Below are 21,991 nucleotides of genomic sequence, written 5' to 3'. Positions count from 1 at the left end.
AGCACACAGGAATTGCAGATCAAATAGTATTTGATGTGGAGTTCCTATTCACTTCATTTTCTTTCATGGTTTGTAACTTTTGTGTGTGTGTGTGTTTGTGTGCTTTAGTGCAGGCGGTTAAACAGAAGTGGAAATGCCTGCCAGATAAATAAACAAGGAAAAGCAAGAGGGTGGCTTCTTTTTCTGTGCAACCATCCAGTGTGAGAAGGTCAGGTAGTGATTTTGCACATTTACATGGCTCATCGCCTATGAAAATTGCTTGGGTATGAATGTCTCGAAAAACGCTGATGATAAGCCAGAGCGAAAATCATCCTGGTTTGCACAAACCTTTACTCTACATGGTGAAGATGCTTTTATTATAGTTATGTTACCTATAGATGGTATAAAGTTTTGATGTACTTGTTTTTTTGCATTTGTTATCATGTTTTGTAATAAACAGTTAATGATAGTCAAACAGTCTATGATATTCCTTTCTTAAAGTTACTATTAATATAGATTTTTATACATGTTGCATGCAATGCATTTTCCTTTCAATTCTATTTAATTCTTGTTAAGGATAAAGAGAAATCTGCTTACGAAAACCTGTGTGTGTGTGTGTGTGTGTGTGTGTGTGTGTGTGTGTGTGTGTATGTGTGTCATTGTGTTCAGAAGAATCCAGAACTGACTCTTGCACTAGTCTGCTTAATAAAAGAAACTGCTGGAAGTCTGCAGGGCATATAAGTGATTCTGCGACAACATTATAAAGAAAGCCTCTGGAGTCGCAAATCTAAACACAACTATGTTTGTCACCGATTTAATTACAGGTGAAATAAGAGCATTCAGTTTGATCGGATTGTGTTCTCCAACAATACACTAAGGTCCCATTCTGTGAGCAGCATATTTGTATGAAACTGAACTGAGGACAATATTGATCATAAATAAATCTTGAAGATGCGACTAATAGTAGACTAGAGGGCTATAACATGACATGTAGCACAGCCTGAAATGATCAGAGAGCAATGTTCCGATGTATTGTCATTTTGTGACATTTATTTCAATTAATTTTCCTAATTTTAACACAGAAAATGCTATATAAACACACAGCTCTGAACAAAAATAAACAGACCTAATTGAAATTCTCAGCTTTTCTGGACTGACAATGTATAAGTATGTGTTTTGGGAAAAGCAATATTTGTTTTATTCTGCATCAAAACATATAAAAAACAATTGATATTTTGCCCAATTTTTATTTCCTGGGGGAAAAAAAGCTATATGTAAATGTCAATGTTCATATTTAAAATTTGGAAGATATGTGATTGGATGTTTAGAGGTTAAAACAAAATTAACATTATACCCAAAAACATACCTAGTAAATCCAGTACGTCCAGAGAAACTTCAAATATTTAAGTATTATCATATATATTTTTTCCATAGCTATGAATGTACACTGCATTTATGGTGTGAAAATATTGAAAATGGTTTAATTGCTACCGTCTCAAATGGAGCATGCGCAGCCCTGTGTCTTCTTGGTGGACGGGGCCTGACGTGGGTCACATGACGCAGCGGTGAACCCTGAGTGGGCAGTGTGGCCAGACCTTCCCATGAGGCTGAGCGTGAAAGAGGAGCAGATGACTGAGGAGTGGAAACTAAAGGTGAGGAGTTAGGGTCTTCACCTAGACCTGGAGAAGAGTGAAATATGATAAAATGATCAAAGGGATAGTTCACCCAAGAATAAAAATGTACTCACCATTTATTCACCTTCAAGTGGTTCTAAACCTTTAATATTTATTATTTTTTTGAACACATTGACTTCCATAGTAGGACAGAAAATACCATTGAAGTCAATGGCTGCTGGTTTGCAACATTCTTTAAAATATCTTATTATGTGTTCAACAGAGAAAAGAAAGTCAAACAGGTCTAGGAAAGGATGAGTAAATGATGGTGAACTATCCATTTAATTTACCACATAAATTACCTATTGCAAAAAATCAGATGTAAAGTTTAGTGAAAGAGATTATAGTGGTGGATTATAGTGTAGAATAGTCTTTAAAAATCCCTGTACTTTTTTATTTTTTTGTTTATTTGTCAGTGCTGTTTTAATTTTTAATAGTTTGTAAGCATGATTAAGTGTAAAATTTTTTGCTAATTGATTGTGTATTAAATGTTATATAATTAAAAAATATAAATTAAGCAAAAAATATTATACAAACATAAGGTTATTGTTATAATTATTAGCGATCTAGCGGCTGCATTACATGGACTACAAATTTCAGTCGTGCGCCACTCACACACACCTGTTCCTCATTCAGTAGATTACGCACACTCATAGCTGGGAGCTGCTTATGAACAAGGACTATTTATACAGTGCACGCACACACATTAGTTCTGAGTCTTGTTTTATTGAATTGTGAACATTACAACGCGTTTTCCCAGCCTTTTCAGTTTTGACCCTCGCTTTGTTTGTTTTACTGTTTATTCTTGTCTGCTGCCTGCCTTCCGACCACTTGCCTCTTATTTGTTTACGACTCTGGATTATCTGTATATACCAGTTTGCCCCTGTGTTACATCAGTATACCTGACTTGTCTGATTTAGTCAGATTTATGACTACAACTTTTAATTATTAGGTGTTTTAAGTTAAAACCATAATGCCGATCAATTGACATCATTAAATAAATGTTAAATATTAAAGTAAGATTAAAATCTAATATAAAGGGTTAACACTTACGAATGTCTAGTTGAGTCAAGTGTACTTTTCTAGTCATTTGAATGTCTGGCTGGAAACGTCCAGTCTCATACACTTTTTTTTTTTAACATTAAAAACAGCTCGTTATGCAGCTTGATGTGGCAAACTGATATTGTCTTATTCTATCAATCTATTGTCTGTATAGTCATGAACACATTTGTTTGTAGAGCAAGTAGTTTGATCATTTTCTGCCGTTTACAATCCCTCATTTCTCCCACAATCGCAAAAACCAGCCCACTTCCACATTTTAGACTAATGCCAATAAAGCAGGCAACCTATTTCATGTATTATGGCAATGTCTAGAAGTCCAACATTTTTAGAGATAGGTTCATGAATAGCTTGTAAAGATATTGCAGACCCAGTATGACTTTTGCCCAAACTTATACATACTTGGCGAACCCTGTCCCTTAAGCCACATGAATAAAGCTGACTCACAGTGAATATAGAGCTGTATCATGCTAGGCAGAAGGGTGATTGTTAAAAAACTGGAAATTCCAGTAGACCTCGGATCTTTGAGTGGATCTCAGAGTTAGGACGAGTTGCAGCTTTTGAAAAAATTCTCCAACAGTTTACATGGATGAATTGAAATTTATTTTGATAAATGGAAATGGTTTGGTTTACTTACTCAATTTATATGAAGCTTTTTCTTTATTGTATTTATTTTGTATTGTTCTGCTTTTATGTTAATGCTCTCTATTTGATTTTCATGTGCATTATTTGAAACAAGAAAAATCAATAAAAAAGATAAAAATCAAATCATAAAAGAATAAGGTCAATATTAAGTTCAACTTTACATAGCTTAAAAATTCAGTTCGAACCTGATTGACTTATTAAAATATGTTAAAGTGATATAAAACGTAGTTTTTTTGTCATAGTTTTTTACAGTGTGGTAAATATAAATGAATTCAAAGATGTAAAACTGCAAAAAAAAAGTGTCTTGAAAGTCAAAGTGTCTTGAAAGTGTCTTGGTTTGATAATTAATCGCTTAATTTTCAGAGAGCATATTTGTGTTCATTTTTTTAAAATCATTTTAATTTACTTTTTCTATTTTCACAACAAATACAGCCAATACAAAACAATAAAACACAAACAACACAAAAATGTAATACTTGAACACTAAGAGTTATTTTTTTTTAAATTACATAATAATAAAACCATTTTTAACTAAATTATTAACTGAAAAATAGATGAAACATTCAGAAAACACAACACTAAACTAACAACTGACAAGCCTTATGAATGTTAAAAAACTGAGTTAAAATGTGATATGACGGATGAATGAATCTAAACTGAAAAATGTATGAATCAACCAAGACTTAAAAGCTCTGAATGAATGAACTAAAAACTAAATGCCAGTCCTCGTTTCATCTTTCGTAATGTGTGTGTGTGTGTGTGTGTGTGTGTGTGTCTTTTTTATGTGGTTTAAAGACACATCGTCGTATAATGACAGTGGTATAACCTAGTACTCTATTAGGGTGGTTTATGAGGACACACTTTGTGTCTTCCTAATTCAAAAGGCTGACAAATCAAGCTTAATGATATCTTTTAACATTCAAAATTTGCCACAGGTTTTCTTTGAGGCTTGAGTTTAAGGGGTAGATGTGCCATATACACTACCTGACAAAAGTCTTGTCGCCTATTTAAGTTTTAGGAACAACAAATAACTTGACTTCTAGTTGATCATTTGGTATCAGAAGTAACTTATATGAAAGGCAAAGGACTCTATTGTGCTTATTTCTTCAAAATAAAACATGATCAGGCCTTGATTTTTAATGATTTAATTAGGACAGTAAGGTCTGACTTTGCTTAGCCAAAAGTCGTATCACTTAACAGCAATAATGTACAGTATAGAATATAAATTCATAGTGCAGCGGAAAAAGAATTAATATTGTGTAGGACTCCCATGAACTTGGAGGACTGCATCCATACATCTCTGCAACGACTCAAATAATGGTCATCTGGAATGGCAAAGAAAGCGTTCTTGCAGGACTCCCAGAGTTCATCAAGAGTCTTTGAATTCATCTTCAATGCCTCCTCCATCTTACCTCAGACATACTCAATAATGTTCATGTCTGGTGACTGGGCTGGCCAATCCTGAATCACCTTGGCTTTTTTGCTTTCTTTGATGTGGAGGTTGAAGTATGAGAATGTCTTGATACCGCAGGCTGTTGATGTTGCCATCCACTCTGCAGATCTCTTGCATGTCCCCATACTGAATGTGACCCCAAACCATGATTTTTCCTTCACCAGACTTGACTGATTTATTTAAGAATCTCGGGTCCATGTGGGTTCCAATAGGTCTTCTGCAGTATTTGTGATGACCGGGATGCAGTTCAACAGATGATTCTGAAAAATCGACTTTCTGCCACTTTTACAAATGATCTTTACAAGTCAATTTATTTTTGTTGCTCTTACAACTGGGATTGTTGACAGGAGTTTTGTCAGGTAGTGTAATACTTTTTTTTACGATATAAAATACGTTACGCCTATAGAAAGTCCTTGTAAACAACATATACAAGTGCATGTGTGTATGACTCACTGAGTCTGTTGGACACAGGGCGAATGCGTCTGGTCCTCGAGCTGCGTTTCTTAATGGCGATCGTGTCCTATGTGCAGAACAACAGAAGTGAATGAGAACAGATGATGAGTCCGCTGAGTTACAAGAGATGACAGATACTGTAAACACACGAGTGATTCATGTAACACACTTACTATGCTGATGCCGAAGTCGTCCTCCACTACGTCCAGCATGTCTGCGTGCCTGTGAGCCCGTCTGGCCGTCCCTCCGTCCTCCAGCCGTCTCATCTGGGAAACCTGCCGGAGCTGTGATGATGAACAGATGCGTGAGGAAGAGCGAAGCGTGCGCACATGCTCAGAATCAACAGACGAGTGGAGGGAGAAATTAGATTTGTGGTACCAGGGTTTTGTGTGTGGCGTAAAGCTCCTGCAGGATCTGGTCCACTATGGAGTTGGTGAGATACGAGACGACAGACAGCTTCACCTCTCTGTGAGTATGAGAGATGGAGGTACACAAACACACACATACATGTTAGATCATGTTGAAATCATGCTGGGAATACAGTGGCTTTCCTACTTTTTTCAAATTATTTATTATTATGAACTTGAGGGGAAATACAATACCTCACTGTAACTAGTTTTTATTTTTAAACATTTCACTTATTTTTTTGGGTTTAATTATATCTTCTTTCATAATATAAGCAAATCATCATTATAAAATCATCCCCATAGCAAATTATCCCCATAGAGAAAAGGGGATAAAAAAGTCATTAACTGATATGGATACGGCACAGAGCATGTATCTGGCCAAAAGGGTTAAAAAAAATAAAAATAAAAAAATAATAAATAAATAAATAAATAAATAAAATAAAATGATTGTTTTTAAAATTAAATATTTAAAATAAAAATGTATAAAAAAATATATAAATAATTAAAATAAAAAATAAACAATTAATAAATAAAAATAGTTTTAAAATACTAATAATAAAAAATAACAAATATATGAAAATGTTAATAAAAATTAAATACCATTAAAATTAAATCATATAACCAATGAAAATCAATAAAAAATATAAATAAGTAAAACAAATAATATATTTTTAATTAAATATATAAAATAAAGGTTTTTAATAAAATATATTAAAAGTTATATTAAATTAAAAATAATCAAAAACTACATTAAATAAAATTAATTATAATTAATAAATAAAATATTTAAAAAATACTAATAAAACAAAATAAAATAAAAAATAATAAATGTAAAAAATTGAAATGAAATAAAACAATAATTAAAATTAAATGAAATTATATAATCAATAAAAATTATAATAAAATAAAATAAATAAATTTACAATAATAAATAAAATAAATTAAAATAACAACAATAATAATAATAATAATAATAATAATAATAATAATAATAATAATAATAATAATAATAATAATCATAATCATAATAATAATAGTCTATACATAATTTCAGAACTTCAACTACTCAACCCCCTATAGCAGGGGTGCTCAACCCTGTTCCTGGAAAGCTACCTTCCTGCAGATTTCAGCTGCAACCCTTATCAAACACACCTGTTTGTAATTATCAAGTGCTGCTCAGGTCCTAATTAATTGTTTCAGGTGTGTTTGATCGAGGTTGGAGGTGAACTCTGTAGGAAGGTAGATCTCCAGGAACCCCTGCCCTATAGTGTTTCTTACTCCAGAGCTCTGTTGATGTCTTGCGCCGCTCTCTCCATCAGAGCGGTGCGGATGGATGAACGAGGGATGGACACACGCTCAGAGATGGAGGACAGTGGTGGAGAAAGACACTCTGCTGCGGCACAAGAAAGTGGACACAGCTCCCGACACAGAGACACCATGGAGTCCACGATGACCTGCACAAATCATCCATTAAAGTCCAACAGAACAAGACAGCAGATACAAATCAGTCTGAAGGATGAGAAAGAGAGAGGAGGCATCACCTGTAGTTCTTTATCAGCAGCTTTGGCAAGTTCTCCTGCCAGAGAGTCTAGTCTCTGTCTCACCGGCCCGTCTACGGACAACACATGGGCCAGTTCACACAGCGAGGGGTACAGCTAGAGGACAGAGCAGACATCATTCATAAACCAGTCATGACTGCACTCTCTCTCATGCTGACTGCTGTGAGAACACGAGTCAAGCAGGTGAGAGAGCTTTTAAAAGGGCTATGAACTAATAAGTCCAAATTCCCTTGATCTTTTGACATATAAAAGGTCAGCGTGCTATAAAAACATCCTGTAAGTAACTCAAAACTTTATTCTAAGACTTAAGCCTAAATCAGCCGATTAGCCGAAATCACTTTGCTGATCAAATCAGAGACTTTTGTTGATTCCTAAGTCAAGGCTAAAACGATTTGATGATGATAAAATGATTCACCCCCTTCCATTAGATTGGCGCCATCTCTGTTTGTTTTTACATCTAAGTTAAAACCGTTCCTATTTGACAAAGCTTTTAACACATCATTTGTGTTTTATTTCATATTTTACTGGCTTTAAAAGTTATAAAAATTGTATTCTTAGGAATTTTCTTTCTTTATCTTGTTTTTGTCTTTGACTTACGGTACTCTTGTTGTTTGTGGTTTTTAGTTATTGTGAAGCACATATGTCAACTTGGGTTGTTTTTAACTGTGCTATATAAATAAACTGTCACTGTCAATACATGACAGGTTGTGGATCGAGCTGCTTTATTATGTAATTGTGTATGAAAGCATACGAGTAGCAATATTCTGACCAGAACCAGAAAATCAGAGCACATCACACCTGTCCTCAGGTCTTTACACTGGCTCAACTCAATGCATTTAGGCATGTAGACATGTCAAGACTATCTGCTGCAGTTCAAACTGAGCATCAGAATGGGGGAGAAAAGTGATTTAAGTGACTTTGAATGTGGCATGGTTGTTGGTGACAGGCTTTTCTGAATATTTCAGAAACTGCTGATCTACTGGGATTTTCACGCACTACCATCTCTATGGTTTACAGAGAATGGTCTAAAAAAGAGAAAATATCCAGTGAGCGGCAGTTCTGTGGGCACAAATGCCTTGTTGATGCAAGAAGTCAGAGGAGAATGGCCAGACTGGCTCGAGCTGATGGAAAGGCAACAGTAACCGTTACAGTTACAACCGAGGTTATGCAAAAGAGCATCTCTGAAAACACAACACATCCAATCTTGAGGCAGATGGGCTACAGCAGCAGAAAACCACACCTGTTGTCACTACTGTCAGCTAAGAACAGGAAACTAAGGTTACAATTCGCACAGGCTCACCAAAATTGGACAATAGAAAATTGGAAAAACGTTGCCTCAGATGGATAGGTCAGAATTTGGCGTCAACAATATGAAAACATGGATCCATCCTGCCTTGTATAAACGGTTTAGCATCATGGATGTGCAGTCAAAAAATCTGCAGCAACTGCGTGATGGTAAAAATCATGTCAATATGGACCAAAATCTCTGAGGAATATTTCCAGTACCTTGTTGAATCTATTCCACAAAGGATTAAGGCAGTTCTGAAGGCAAAAGGAGTCCAACCCGGTACTAGTGAGTACCTAATAAAGTGGCCGGTGAGTGTATGCACACTGAATACAAACCTAACAGATGTGCTATATAAATAAAATTGCCTTGCCAATATTCATATTGAATAGTAATATGCAAAATGGAAATGCAATATATAAATAAACAATGTACTTCTGCATTTAAAGCATTTGTATTTAGCATTTTTCCAAGACATATGTGCAAAGTTTGGTGCAAAATAAAAATTTTATTATATAACTAAAATACTATATATAGGTTCTAACCAGTTTAAAATGTAAATGACATGCAAATTTTAATGCTTTACAAACCTTTTAAAGGTTGCAAAATAAACTGAAAATGTAAAACCCAAATATAATTGATGTGTGCAACATATGCAAGCAGAAATGGTAGCAAAATGAACATTTAAATGTTATTTTGCCCTAATAGCATTTAGAAAAGTAAGATTGTATTTTCATCAATACGCCGTGGGATGTTTGTAGCAATTTTTAATGAGTATCTTAAAATGCACTGAGCCAAATGTATAGCAAAAAAGGTAGCAAAATGGAGAGTTAAATGTATTTTTAATGCATATATTTTGTGAAGTTACAAAAATCTAGATTTAATTATGGATGAAAATGCATTCTTATGATAGCCATGTTTGTGAATAAAACATTTAACCGGTTCTTTTTACTCAGTCCTTCCCATTATTTATTCAATTTAACCTAACAGTGTCTATCTAAGTAAGTTAATCATAGATGCAGAAGTTTACACTGGTAGGCAGATAACCGTCCTTTTAAACCTCTGAAAATCTGTTCATACCAGTGGGCGTTTACTTCTGAGACTACAGTACACAGAATGAATTTGAAATAAATCCCACTAAAATATCTGCATTTATCAAAGCACATTACATCCGATGGAATATTAGGTTTACAGCTGTTAATAAGATGCATTTTGGTCAGAAGTGAAGAAGGGAAAAACAATCCTGACCATCTATAGGTCTATAGGCAGGTGCTCACAATAAAACAGCAGATGGAATTCAGTTTTGAAGACTTGCTGTAACAAAATGATCAAGTGCAGTTAGAAGTATAGAAAAAAAGTAGGATAAATAGCATAATGTACTTACAGAAGAAAAAGTGTGACTGAATAACAAAAGAAACTGTAATATATTTAGGATGTGTATATATATCAACTATATATGTATATATATTTATATACATATAAACTATATATATATATATATAGTTGATAAATATACACAGTTGAAGTCAGAATTATTAGCCCCCAATTGAATTTTTTTTCTTTATTAAATATTTCCCAAATTATGTTTAACATAATTTTTTCTTCTTGAGAAAGTCTTATTTGTTTTATTTTTATATACTAGAATAAAAAAATAAAATGTTATCTAGTAAATGTTATATACTAGAATAAGAGCCGTTTTTAATTTTTTAGAACCATTTTTGGGACAAAATTATTAGTTCCTTTAAGCTAATTTTTTTTTTTTTTTTTTTTGATAGTCTACAGAAAAAAACATTTTTATACAATAACTTGCCTAACTACCCTAACCTACCTAGTTAACCTAATTAACCTAGTTAAGCCTTTAAATGTCACTTAAGCTGTTAAGAAGTGTCTTGGAAAATATCTAGTCAAATATTATTTACTGTCATCATGGCAAAGATAAAATAAATCAGTTATTAGAGATGAGTTATTAAAACTATTATGTTTAGGAATGTGTTGAAAAAAATCTGCTCTCTTTTAAACAGAAAATGGGGAAAAAATAAACAGGGGGGCTAATAATTCTGAATTTAACTGTATATATATCTACATCCTAAATGATCTTAGCGTTTATAGATGCTTATAATATACGCTGTAAAAACATTACGACAGTAATTCAAAACAAGTATTTTTGCTGCTTTGACTTATTTTAATGAGTTAATCTGGTTTACACAGCTAACCATGCTGTGTCAGTAGTGGTGATTATAGCGGTTAAGAATTACATGGCGATTTTACTTGGATCTTTAATACAAACATTCAATACAAACGTTTTAAAATCTATTTAAACTTATAAAACTTTAACTTATTTTAAAAAAACACAGATAATTGTAACAAGTATTTTAATCCAAGTTTATTTTCTTATTATAGAAACTTGCCACCTGTCAATCAATTGGTGGGCGGGGGAAAACCCCACTCACATGTCACGGTGTGTTGGGCCTCAAAATCACTGAGATTTGAATCCTATTTTACATCAGAAAATTTTCAAAAAGACACTTGTTGGGTTTATATCACTCCAACATGACAGTTGACACACTAAACATACACACAGCTCTGTCCAAACAGCTTACAAAAGTTGATTTTCATCCCTGATTTTCATGCCCTTTAATGTTTTAAGTAAGTTTGATTGATGTAAGTTTAGATGAATAGAACAATTCATTTGATTTAACTAAAAGAATTATGTACGTTAGTGTATGATTTATATTATTTTCTTGAGATCAGGCTCTGATTTTGTAACTAAAGATCAGAAGTGGTAATTATTCACTGGATAATTATCATATTATTAATTACTGAATTTTCTGAACTAAAATCTAGTGAACACAATATTTTTCGCAAAAAGGAAGCAGTGAGTTTTACATTTTTGTTTTTCTAGCATTTCATGTCTAGGCTCTGTTTTACTGAATTCTAACAACACTTTACAATATTCAGTAGTTCAACATGTCAACATTAGTTAATGCAATGAAAATACTTTTGCAGCATTTCTTAATAACCACAAATAATTTTTGCATGTGCTAATTCGTTTGAACTTTTCAAGTTGCAAAAAATAACATGAGAATGAATTATAAAAGACAATGAATTAACAATGAGCAAAAGATTAATTTACAGTTTAACATTCACCCACATCAATAAATGTTGGATGGTAGGTTTTAATTATCTCTGAAATTACATTAAAATAACATTAATATGGGTTTTTTATGGAATCAATTTTTTAAAAATACTCTTTCACAAGAAAGACTTTATTCACTTTTATTAAAACAGTCAAAATGTAAACATTTTTAAATATTATTAGTTTAAAATAACTCTTACTGCTTAAGAAACATTTGTAGGAGGTCATTTTTCTGTGGGAAATTGTTATCTTTCATTTATTCATTTTCCTTCTACTTCGGAATAAACCATCAACTTTTACGGCATATGTTTTATGCAGCAGAAGCCCTTCCAGCTGCAACCCAGTACTGGGAAACACCCATACACTCTCACTACAGCCAATTTAGGTAATCCAATTCACCTATAGCGCATGTCTTTGGACTGTGGGGGAAACCAAAGCAACCGGAGGAAACCCATGCGAACACAGGAAATATGGAAAATGGCCCAGCCAGGACTCAAACCAGCGACCTTCTAGCTGTAAGATGACAGTGCTAACCATTGAGCCACGGTGCCGCCCCTAATTGTTATATTTTTTCCCACAATTTAATAAAATCTAAACTTCATTTAATTGAAACTATTATGAATGGCACATTTGATCTACTTAATGCAGCTTTGTTGACTAAAACTATTAATTTATTTGCATAAATAAATATACAGTATATATTGTCCAAAAAATCTTGGCAGAGTATATAATTTCAATGCATATTTGTGTTCCTTCGTAGGCTTGGTGACTGTTCTATTGTGGAAAACAGCCATAATAAAGCATGAGTGGAGGTCCAATTTCTGAAAGCTAAAAGACAAACCGACTCACGGCTCGAGAGTTCCTGGCCTCCTTGAGGACCTGTCTGGCAGCCTGGAGCTCTTCACCTTCACCCGTTCCTCTCAACACACACACCTGCTGCTGCACGCGAACACACAGACGCTCCATCACCTGAGACAGCAGTGGGACAGAGAGATGAAGAGACAGAAAGAAAGAGAGTTTGATCCAACAATTCACTGTAAAGATCAGTCACAGTTCACATTAGCAAATGAAAGAGACGCTCTTTCACAGTTTTTAAAGCATACGCATATCATTTTATGAGGATAAAATGATCTAGAGAGCTGGTTTCTGATCATTTTTCCTCATTGAGGCTGGGATCAAGCCATCAATTTTGATTCCCAATACAGTAAAAGCAGCAATATTGTGAGATATTATTACAGTGTAAAGAAATATTTTAATATGGCATATTTAAAAATGTATTTAACTTGATAACATTTTTTTATTTTAATATAAATTTATTCTTAAGATTACAAAGCTGAACGTTCAGCATCATTAGTTCAGCCTTCAATGCCACGTGATCATTCTATAATAATTTTGCAATCCAGAAATAATTCTTATTATCATCATATTGATGTATTTTTGCTGCTTAAAATGGAAAAAAAATTGAAAAAGAGAAAAAAGAAAATGTGAATGTGAAATGTGACCAAGAATGGTGATCCATACTCGAAAATAGTGCTCTGCATTTAACCCATCCAATTGCATACACACAGCAGTGAGCACACACTCAGAGCAGTGGGCAGTAATCCTCTCCAAGCACCTACAATCACTGTCTGGAACAGGACTCAAACCTGCGACATTTCAATCACAAAAAAAAAAACAAAAAAAACCAATGCAAAGCAAAGCAAAGACAATACAAAAATAAAACAAGTGAAAATAAAAATAAAAAAACAAACAAAACAAACAAAAAAACAAAGCAAAGTAAAACACAAAATACAAAACAAAACAAAGTAAAGCAAAACAAAACAAAACAAGACAAAACAAAAGCAAAGACAATACTAAAATAAAACTAGTAAAAATATAAACAGAAAAACAGTGCTCACATTTTTTACTCAATGCTAATGAGTAAAAAAAAAGTTTTTTTTTTCTTTTGAAGTAATCTTATAAAAACCTGTGACTGCTAATTGTGACTTAAATGACATAATTATGCAACTCTGCTATACAGCAGGTTCTTGACACTTTTAGCTAAAGGGACAGTTCACTCAAAATTAAAAATTCGCTCAGCATTTCCTCAATCTCAAATGGCTCCAATCATTAATGTTTCTATTTTTTCTGTCGAACACAAAATTCTAAATTTTAAAGAATGTTGTAAATCAGTACCCATTGAAGTCCCTAGCAGAAAAGACAAATACCATGAATAAATGGCTACCAGTTTCCAAGATTCTTTAAAATACCTTACTATTGTGTTCAACAGAAGAAAGAAACTCATAAAAGTAAATGATGATGGCATAATTAGCATATTAGTCTGAACTACCACTTTAACTCACATACTACGACAAATGCATAGAAATAAAACTTGCCATTTAGTTACGAGTTAAAGGGGTGGTCCGCTACGATATCAAATTTTAAACTTTAGTTTATTTGTAATGTAGATGAGTGAATACAAACAACCTCTTTGAATGTAATACGCTTAAGTTCAAACACTCACAATCTTCACCGACATGTTTATTGTCTCTCTATGTGGCTGCTTTCCCTGCGTTCTACATTCTAAGCAATCATTCATTCATTTTCATGTCGGCTTAGTCCCTTTATTAATCTGGGGTTGCCACAGCGGAATGAACCGCCAACTTATCCAGCACGTTTTTACGCAGCGGATACCCTTCCAGCCGCAACCCAACTCTGGTAAACATCCACACACTTACTCATTCACGCACACACTCATACACTACGAACAATTTAGCCAACCCAATTCACCTGTACCACAGGACTGTGGGGGAAACCGGAGCACCAAGTAGAAACCCACGTGAACACAGGGAGAACATGCAAACTCCACACAGAGATGCCAACTGAGCCGAGGCTTGAACCAGTGAACCAGCGACCTTCTTGCTGTGAGGCCACAGCACTAACCACTACGCCTCTGCATTGCCTCTAAGCAATCAGCACACATTAAAAATACACTCAGGACACACTTTAATCAATCAACTAGCAAAACTGAAACAGAAATGACCAAAAATCTGAAGATCATTAACTTCATGAACATGATCACATGTTTGTAAATCCTCCATGTGTGCTTTACAAACCACCTGTAGAACACATAAGCTGCGTCCCAAATGGCACACTATACACTATGCACTCATGCACTATGTACTTATGCACTTACACACTCAACAGGATAGTATATGTATGTAGTGCTGTCCCAAATGGCACACTAATGTTTTTTTACTAAGCGGAAATTCAAACCGTTTCCCTGATGACGTTTGACTGTTGCCAAATCAGTGAAATAAACGACTGAATTATCAAGTAATACCTGCCGTGAGTATTGCCGCATTTACCATCCGGAGGCGCTATAATCACTCTCGTAGGAGAATTTTGCTTTCACTATCCAAAATAAATAAAGTTATTCAACATGTGCGTCCGATCGCTCCGCCCCTTCCGCTACGTAAGCAAACCTGCGGTCGTTGAGTGCGTGAAGTGTCCATCATTCCACACTTCATTTTAGCGGCTGAATGAGTGCATCATCCGGGTAATTAAAGTGCACTTATTATTTTGAGAGTTTTCAATGTGAACACACTACTTACACTATTTATACTACAAAATGGCGTAAAATAGTGCATAAGTATGCGATTTGGGACGCAGCTATACTCTCTTCTCTCCATATGCACCAGACACTTCATCAACAAACCATGTTTCTGGAAAATATTGTGCAATTCTTAGTGCACTTCATACAGGGATGAAAGCATGACCTGTAGGACACTCTTTTACTCTCCATATGCACCAGACATCTTTTATACACAACCACATGCTAAATCTAAACTAGCTTAGACTTGTCATGCTATTTGCTACTCTATGAGGATTTGAAGTGCTCTCACTTGTAAGTCTGGATAAAAGTGTCTGCTAAATGAATAAATGTAAATATATAAATAAAGTGCTAATTGTATGATTTTAGTGAGTTGGATTTGCAATATTCTAGAGCAAGACAGACAATGTGTAATATTAATGTAAGTGGTCAGGAATTGAGCTGTACCTGTTCTGCAGTACTAGTTACCAGGCCCTGATGCAGCCGAAGAGCCTGTTTCTGAGAGAAACGCTGAGTCTGGTTATTCCTCAACAGAGCACGCTGGATCTGAGAAACACACAGACAGAGAGAAAATACTCATTAATGACAAAGAAAAGAACACCGATGCTCAGATAAGCCACGCAGCCATGTGGAAATGATTGTAATTATGCTGCAAATTAAAAAAAGATAAACATATTGTCTGCAGAGTCCCTCTCTCAGCAATGACCTTGTAAGAGTTTTACATTTACGGGCTCACTGAATGTCCATAAACATTTCACCACCTTGGGACTGTTAATCTCAGAGCAACCGGACACACACAGGCATGGACATTTAATGGGGTCTCTTCATGGAAAAACGGATTTTGCTTGCTCTTTTGAAATAAAATTAGTCCCATGAAATCACAAGGATTATTATGATCACAACCAAATATTCATGGTTGTGGGAAAAACTCACTCACTCGCTCACTTTGCTTCAGCTTATTCCCTGCTTTATCAGGGGTTGCCACAGATGAATTAACCACCAATTACTCTAGCAATCCTTTTAACAGTGAATACCATTTTTCCAGCACTAAGAGTACCTTATGCAACCACAAGTGCTGGGAAACACCAATACACTTTCCCACTGACAAATGCAATCGATTAGAAAATATAAATATATTTATAATTATAAATAAATATAAATTTAATCAAAATTTAAGCTACCTTGTACGCTGACCATTCAACAGCTTAGTTCATGCACAGCAGGATAGGTGAAATTTAAAAAGAATCTAATAATAACTAATTAAACTCTGACTTCTCTTTTTTTTTAAGACAAAAAGCCTGATAGACTAATTGTTGTGTACTGAAATCTAGTGTTACTAACCGACAAGGAAACATGCATGGACAGTGCTTCTACATAATTCATTTATAGAAAGTACAGCCAGAAAGGCGTAATTAATGGAGTTGTTCCAAATATTAGCATTATTGACCCATAACAATCTACAGTACCTATAACTCTCAGTATGTTTGTGTGGTTATTATACAGTTTCTATTCTAATTTGCACTAAAGTGGAAAAAAAATGAAATCAAATTAAAGTATAAATAGCTGAATTAAACAAATAGATTTTCCCTACCAGAAAATATTAATCAGACACTAAATATAAAAGCAGACACTAAACTGGTATAACGTCATCACCAATGACTAATGCTGAGTTCAGACTGCATGACTTTCAAAGTAGTCGTGTCAGGGATGTTTTCACACTGCATGACTACCTGGGCTAGTGTTCCATCTGTGTTTGGTTTACACTGCAAGATGTATCGGCGACAGGGTGGTTTACACTGCATGACTTTAAAAAGGAAAAATCGCCGACAACTTTATTTAAACCAAGTTTCAAAACCAAACACACATAAAAAGACATGAAAACAACGCGAGATCACGTAATATATATCTTGTTATTAAGTACATACTGTGAAAGAAGCCATTAGCGTGGTAGAAAATGTATTTATTTTGCACACCTGGCTTTGAAGGATGCCACGTTTTGATCTTTCGACCCTGTTGTGTGTATTGCTCACGTCAAACAGACACAATGCTCCTGCCAAATTTCCAGTATTCTCCTCAATTTCTTGGGTCCAAATAAACTGAAAATGAGCGCTTTTAACTTTTCTCCCATGCTCCCGCTGGCTTGCAGGTACCCACAGTAGTAAATGCTGCTCTCTCATTGGCTGTAGGTCAGTGGTTCTCAAACTGTGGTACGTGTACCACTAGTGGTACGCGGGCTTCCTTCTAGTGGTACACGGAGGAATGAAATATGTCATGTACATGCTGCATATAATTTAAAATGTATTAAAAATTATGTATATAATATGGCATATATTTTATATATATGCTATATTTCTGAGGTAATTTGCCAGGTTTTTTTAACTGTGCAGAGTTGTAGCTGCTTTACTGGCCCAACTATGCTACTGTATTTCAATGCTGCTCATTTTGGTGGTACTTGGAGAGACAGTTTTTTTCTGAGGTGGTACTTGATGAAAAAAGTTTGAGGACCACTGCTGTAGGTGATTGTTGATGTTATTTTCGATCAGAACACATTTTAAACGGCTTGATTTGAATCACCAACAGCTCCAGATATTTAGCATGCCAAATATCTCACGGATGTTGGCGATTTACTGGCGATTGCTATTCGGGTGAACGAGCACAGATTTTTCTGACTGAGTTTTCTTCACTTTCGCCAATTGAAGTTTTTTTTCCTCGCCGCTGTTGCCACTAGCTTGCATGGGATCTGTACAGCTGCACATCGATGGATTTGCTCTTCAGTGTTTGGACTCTATCAGTAGTGATTATTAAACCACACTGAACTAAGCTGAACTGAACTGAACTTACACTTTAAAAACTGAACTACACTATTTCAATTTACTATTTACTACTTTTATGTGAAGCTGCTTTGACACAATCTACATTGTAAAAGTGCTATACAAATAAAGCTGAATTGAACTGAATTGATTTGCTTGTGATTTCAGGTATCTGTCGTCGATTTTTCAAAACCTGTCGTGAGTCGAAATCGGGGCTAAAATCATGCAGTCTGAACTCAGCATAAGAGGAAGGGCTTAGAACTGGGATTGGGCCTCTGTCATGTTTGGTGTCATTTGACAGTTTGACTCAAGCGTTCTAGTGGTGAAATCAAAATGAGACTTTAATGTATTTCAATATACAATCTATATACTATTGTTGAGTCATGGCCTGAGGAGAGTATATTAATGTACTTCCCCCCCAGTTTATCTCCTCAACCTTTCTTTGATGTTTAGGTGGTTTTAGGGGTTGTTTTTCACTCATGTTTGACAATGCTTTGCGCAGGGTATAATAAGGAAAGGTAACTGTTGATTTGGGAGAATAGCTTTTACGCTGCTTCTCGCGCACATGTTTTACACATCGGATACCCTTTTAGCTGCATCCCATCTCTAGGAAACATCCATACACACTCATACACTACGGACAATTTAGCCTACCTAATTCCCCAGTACCACTATCTTTGGACTGTGGGGGAAACCGGAGCACTTGAAGGAAACCCTGGCAGACGCGGGGAGAACATGCAAACTCCACACAGAAACGCCAAGTGAGCCAGCCGAGGCTCGAACCAGTGACCTTCTTGCTGTGAGGTGACACCACTACCTACTGCGCCACTTCATCATCATTTCTTTATGTTGTTTGTTTAATTCTACTGTCTATATATTTAAACAAATAACTTAATAAACAACTTTGCCTGCTTTAAGGTGTTAAGATTCTTCTCTTTATCAATGATGATAACAATTTTAAAGGAGTCAGATTAATTACAACGGACTTATTTCTTCTATGAGTGAGCAAGCTGTTCCATAAGCTCGGTCTCTTATTTTACAACCTTGTCCTCTAAAAACACCTGATTAGACGACCTCAGTGCTCTGACAGGTGTGAAACATGTAAAAGCTGGACACTAAATGAGTAAGGTCATGTGTCCACTGAAGCATTTTTTGCAGAGCTGAAAAACAGCAGTGCTCTTCTGAAAAATTCCTGTCTGTGAATTGTAAAGAATGCTGCATTTACACTAAAATGGATGCTCGATGCCTCATCATGCTGCTGGAATTATCAAATAACAATATGCTTCGATGGACATGTGCCCTAAATGCAGAGGTGGGTAACGAGTTACATTTACTTCGTTACATTTACTTGAATAAAATTATTGGGTAACGAGTACTTTGAGTACCTTTAAATATGTGTACTTTTACTCCTACTCAAGTAAATTATTAGAGAAAAATCATTACTCTTACTTCGCTACATTGGGCAGTGTTCCTCCACTACAGCCAAGTGATAATAAATATGATCCATATATTTTGTTTGCAAATATCACGAGGCGCCGCATTGGAGAGTTTGTGTCTTGAGAGGTTGCAATAGAGACGCCTCTCCCACTTTCTGTTAGAGCGCGCGCCTCTTGGAATAATGGCTGAAGTCTAGGAAGAAATGCGAGTTTATACTGTGGTCCTGCTCGCCATCTGCGGCTCAGAGAAGGACAGTCACACTGTGCAGTGAGTTTATTGGACCAGGTCACCCGGCCTCAAGTTCAGTCTATGTTTTCACTCCAAGATACTAACAGGAATAGTTTCATAATTCGATGCACGCAATGAACTGACATCGCAACATATACATGAACTCCAGCTCTGACCTGAAAAAAACACTTAGTTGTAAGAGGCGAAATTATCCATATTTTTAGACCTTATTAATAGTAACTCTGGGATAACTAAAGAAACTGCTGTTTAATGGAATTACTGATTAGCCCTGCGCATATTAGTCATTTAACCATTAAAATATAAAATTTAGACATTATTTTTAACATACAATTGCTTTAACAGAAATATATTATCAACACATTTTTATAGTTTTAATTTCTCATTTCTAATAACTGATTTATTTTATCTTTGACATGATGACAGTACATAATATTTTTTATTTTAACATTATTTTAATATTTTATTTTTTATTTATAATATTTTTCAAGATACTAGATATTTCTTCACCTTAGAAATTGAGTTATTGACATATTCTTATTAAATGACAACCTACATTATGGGATGTTTTTTCATAAGTTGTTTACATTTTAAGACTTTTTATTTAAAAAACAAATGTTACACATATACTGTTTGCTTTATGGAATGCAAAAACTTTGAAGCTAAAAATCTCAAAATAATTTATAATGCATATATTATTTTAAGGTGACGATTTCTGAAGTGGCATTTAAAGGCTTAACCAGGTTAATTTGACAAGTTATGTTAATTAATGATGGTTTGTTCTTAGACAATAAAAAGAAATATTGCTAAAGGGGACTAATACTTTTGACCTTAAAATAGTTTTAAAAAAGTTAAGAACTGTTTTTATTTTAGCTGATATAAAACAAGTAAGATCTTCAGAAAAAATATAGTAAATACTATGAAAATGTGTGTGTGTGTGTGTGTGTGTGTGTGTGTGTGTGTGTGTGTGTGTGTGTGTGTGTGTATATATATATATATTTGTATATAAAATGAAAAGTAACTAGTAAGTATTGAGTCATTTTTTTTTATCAGGTACTTTTTTTCTCCTTTTCGAGTAACTTTTAAAATTGTTACTTTTATTTTTACTTTTATTTTACTTTTAAAGATTTCCGCAAGTAGTTGTACTTTTACTTGAGTAAAGATTTTGGATACTCTACCCACCTCTGCCTAAATATTGAATAAATCCTCCTAGCCCCCTTTTTCAAAAGCAATATTCTCACCTTGGTCAGTGCCTGTTCTGTCCTGTCGGGGGAGCTGCGGTACGCCTGTGTGACATCACTGAGCGGGATAGGCATGTACTGCAGGGTGAAGTTACTGAGGAGAGAATCAAGAAACATTAAAGTTTTCCCAAAACATTGCAATGAATAATAGAAAACAGTTTATTTGTGTCTCAAGAAAGAAGCCTTTGCGTTATTTTTTTTTAAGAGAGCACTGTGTTTCTTTCAACAGTTTCCAAAGCAGTCTGTACTAAGAACTCATTACAGGCCTCTCAATGCAAAATAAAAACTTTCTACATTAAATAATAGAGGTGTAAATCTCCAGGGAAGAAAGAGGTGTTTCTAGAACAATACTTTAATTGAGCATCACAGGCAGGTCGGAGAGGTGATGAAAGACTATGCAATCAAAAACAGATTCGCGTAGGCATGGACTGAAGATCCTATTTTATCCAGTAGCAGCATGCTGTTAGTAAGTTTGCAGAGGGTTGAGTGAGTCAGTGCTCATACGGATGAGGCAATGAGGAGTGTGTATGTGTGTATGAAATGAATGTGAGTGTGTGTGTCATACTGTTCCAGGGCTCGAGCCACATCTTGGAAACCCGTAGCACTTGTGTTATTTCGATCCCATGTCACACTTCTGCAAAAACAACAACATGACAATCATGACTTATTCAGCTATTATCAACTAGGTATTGTAAATAAGTACTCGCAAATGAAACCTGCATGCTTTTCTGCACATGTTTAAATGAAAACAAAATTGTTGGATTCTAATTTTAATATGGCAAACATGAGAAAGAATGAGGATAATCATTATCTAGTTTCTGCTTTGAAATTCTGAATTCAGTTCAGTTTTATCCTATAAATCAAATGTTGACATTTGGACATTGCGTGAATGAATGATGTAAAAATAATAAATCAATAAACAACTGAAGACATACAACAATCACAGAAATTCATAATTAATTATATTATCTCATTATTATTAAAGAGCCCCTATTATGCATTAAAAAGGTCATATT

General features: G+C 34.7%; 1 protein-coding gene across 9 annotated transcripts in view; it reads right to left on the bottom strand.

The window, feature by feature from the left end:
- Window positions 1–21,991, bottom strand: part of carmil3 (capping protein regulator and myosin 1 linker 3) — a 174,169-nt gene that overhangs the window by 22,347 nt on the left and 129,831 nt on the right. For all 9 annotated transcript variants that reach the window (XM_073911468.1, XM_073911473.1, XM_073911489.1 and 6 more), the window contains 10 exon segments: window positions 21,541–21,609; window positions 20,976–21,069; window positions 15,689–15,787; window positions 12,499–12,618; window positions 7,211–7,324; window positions 6,948–7,123; window positions 5,641–5,728; window positions 5,436–5,546; window positions 5,263–5,329; window positions 1,471–1,658 (listed from right to left, as the gene is read on the bottom strand). In XM_073911468.1, coding sequence (XP_073767569.1) covers window positions 1,471–1,658; window positions 5,263–5,329; window positions 5,436–5,546; window positions 5,641–5,728; window positions 6,948–7,123; window positions 7,211–7,324; window positions 12,499–12,618; window positions 15,689–15,787; window positions 20,976–21,069; window positions 21,541–21,609 — 1,126 coding nt within the window.

The sequence above is a fragment of the Danio rerio genome, chromosome 2 (genome assembly GCF_049306965.1).
Source record: "Danio rerio strain Tuebingen ecotype United States chromosome 2, GRCz12tu, whole genome shotgun sequence".
NCBI classification, from domain to species: Eukaryota; Metazoa; Chordata; class Actinopteri; order Cypriniformes; family Danionidae; genus Danio; species Danio rerio.
The sequence above is the reverse complement of the archived record's forward strand: the minus strand, read 5'-3'. Positions and strand labels throughout refer to the sequence as shown.